The following is a 737-nucleotide window of genomic DNA, read 5'->3' as shown; positions in this document are numbered from 1 at the left end:
AAAAATGTGCATGAAGCAGGGTTTACTTTAATAATCTGCAGACTAATACAGATAATTACAGCTGTTTTACTTTCAGATTTGGGAGCTGTGGGTGTGTGTCAGGCCATCAGCTGCTGCTGTGATGTTTACACACAGAGCTGAAGTTGAGTGGAGAAACGCTAAATTAGGCAGAAATGGAGCAAAGCAGCTGCTGCGGTTCAGTTTTCAGCTGACTTCCTTCCAGGTTTCTATATCGGGACGTGTCGCTCCAGAAACTCACCCAGAAATAATCGCAGTAGCTCCATTCGTTGGGCTTGAGGAGCTGCTGCTCCGGACCTTCTCCTGGCAGTGGGAACGTCACGCAGTTTATCTGCAACCACACAAGCACACGTCAGGCTGGACAGAGACGGCTGAAGGTCACGCTGCAGAGGAGCCTAAAGGTCACCATGAGAGTGTTGACCTGAGGGAGCCACAGAAACGTTTCTGCATGTAAACAGTCCGCCTGAGTCCAGCCTCCTCGCTCTGCAGTGTCTTCAATTATTCTCGCAGCTGCAATTATGTAATGCTGCCATCTGGGATCCCCCAACACCCCCAACCCAGCATGTCAGGCTGGGACACGCAGACGGGACGCTTCACCCACAAACACACAGGAACTCCCTGATTCACCGTGTTTGCAGCCAATACTGTGCTGCAGCTGCTGCTGAAGCTGCTGCTGCAGCTGCTGGAGCTGCTGCTGCAGCTGCTGGAGCTGCTGCTGC

General features: G+C 52.2%; 1 protein-coding gene across 4 annotated transcripts in view; it reads right to left on the bottom strand.

Moving 5' to 3' along the window:
* gas7a (growth arrest-specific 7a) overlaps positions 1 to 737 on the bottom strand; it is a 28,968-nt gene that overhangs the window by 17,857 nt on the left and 10,374 nt on the right. For 2 of the 4 annotated variants that reach the window (XM_015060959.1, XM_015060961.1), the window contains one exon: positions 260 to 345. In XM_015060959.1, coding sequence (XP_014916445.1) covers positions 260 to 345 — 86 coding nt within the window. Of the gene's footprint in view, positions 1 to 259; positions 350 to 737 lie in introns of all 4 variants that reach the window. The other 2 variants (XM_015060960.1, XM_015060958.1) reach the window with 1 other exon arrangement.

This window comes from Poecilia latipinna, unplaced genomic scaffold, assembly GCF_001443285.1.
Source record: "Poecilia latipinna isolate Pla-1442-1.1 unplaced genomic scaffold, P_latipinna-1.0 Scaffold1759, whole genome shotgun sequence".
Lineage (NCBI taxonomy): Eukaryota > Metazoa > Chordata > Actinopteri > Cyprinodontiformes > Poeciliidae > Poecilia > Poecilia latipinna.
This window is presented reverse-complemented; position numbering and strand designations above follow the sequence as displayed.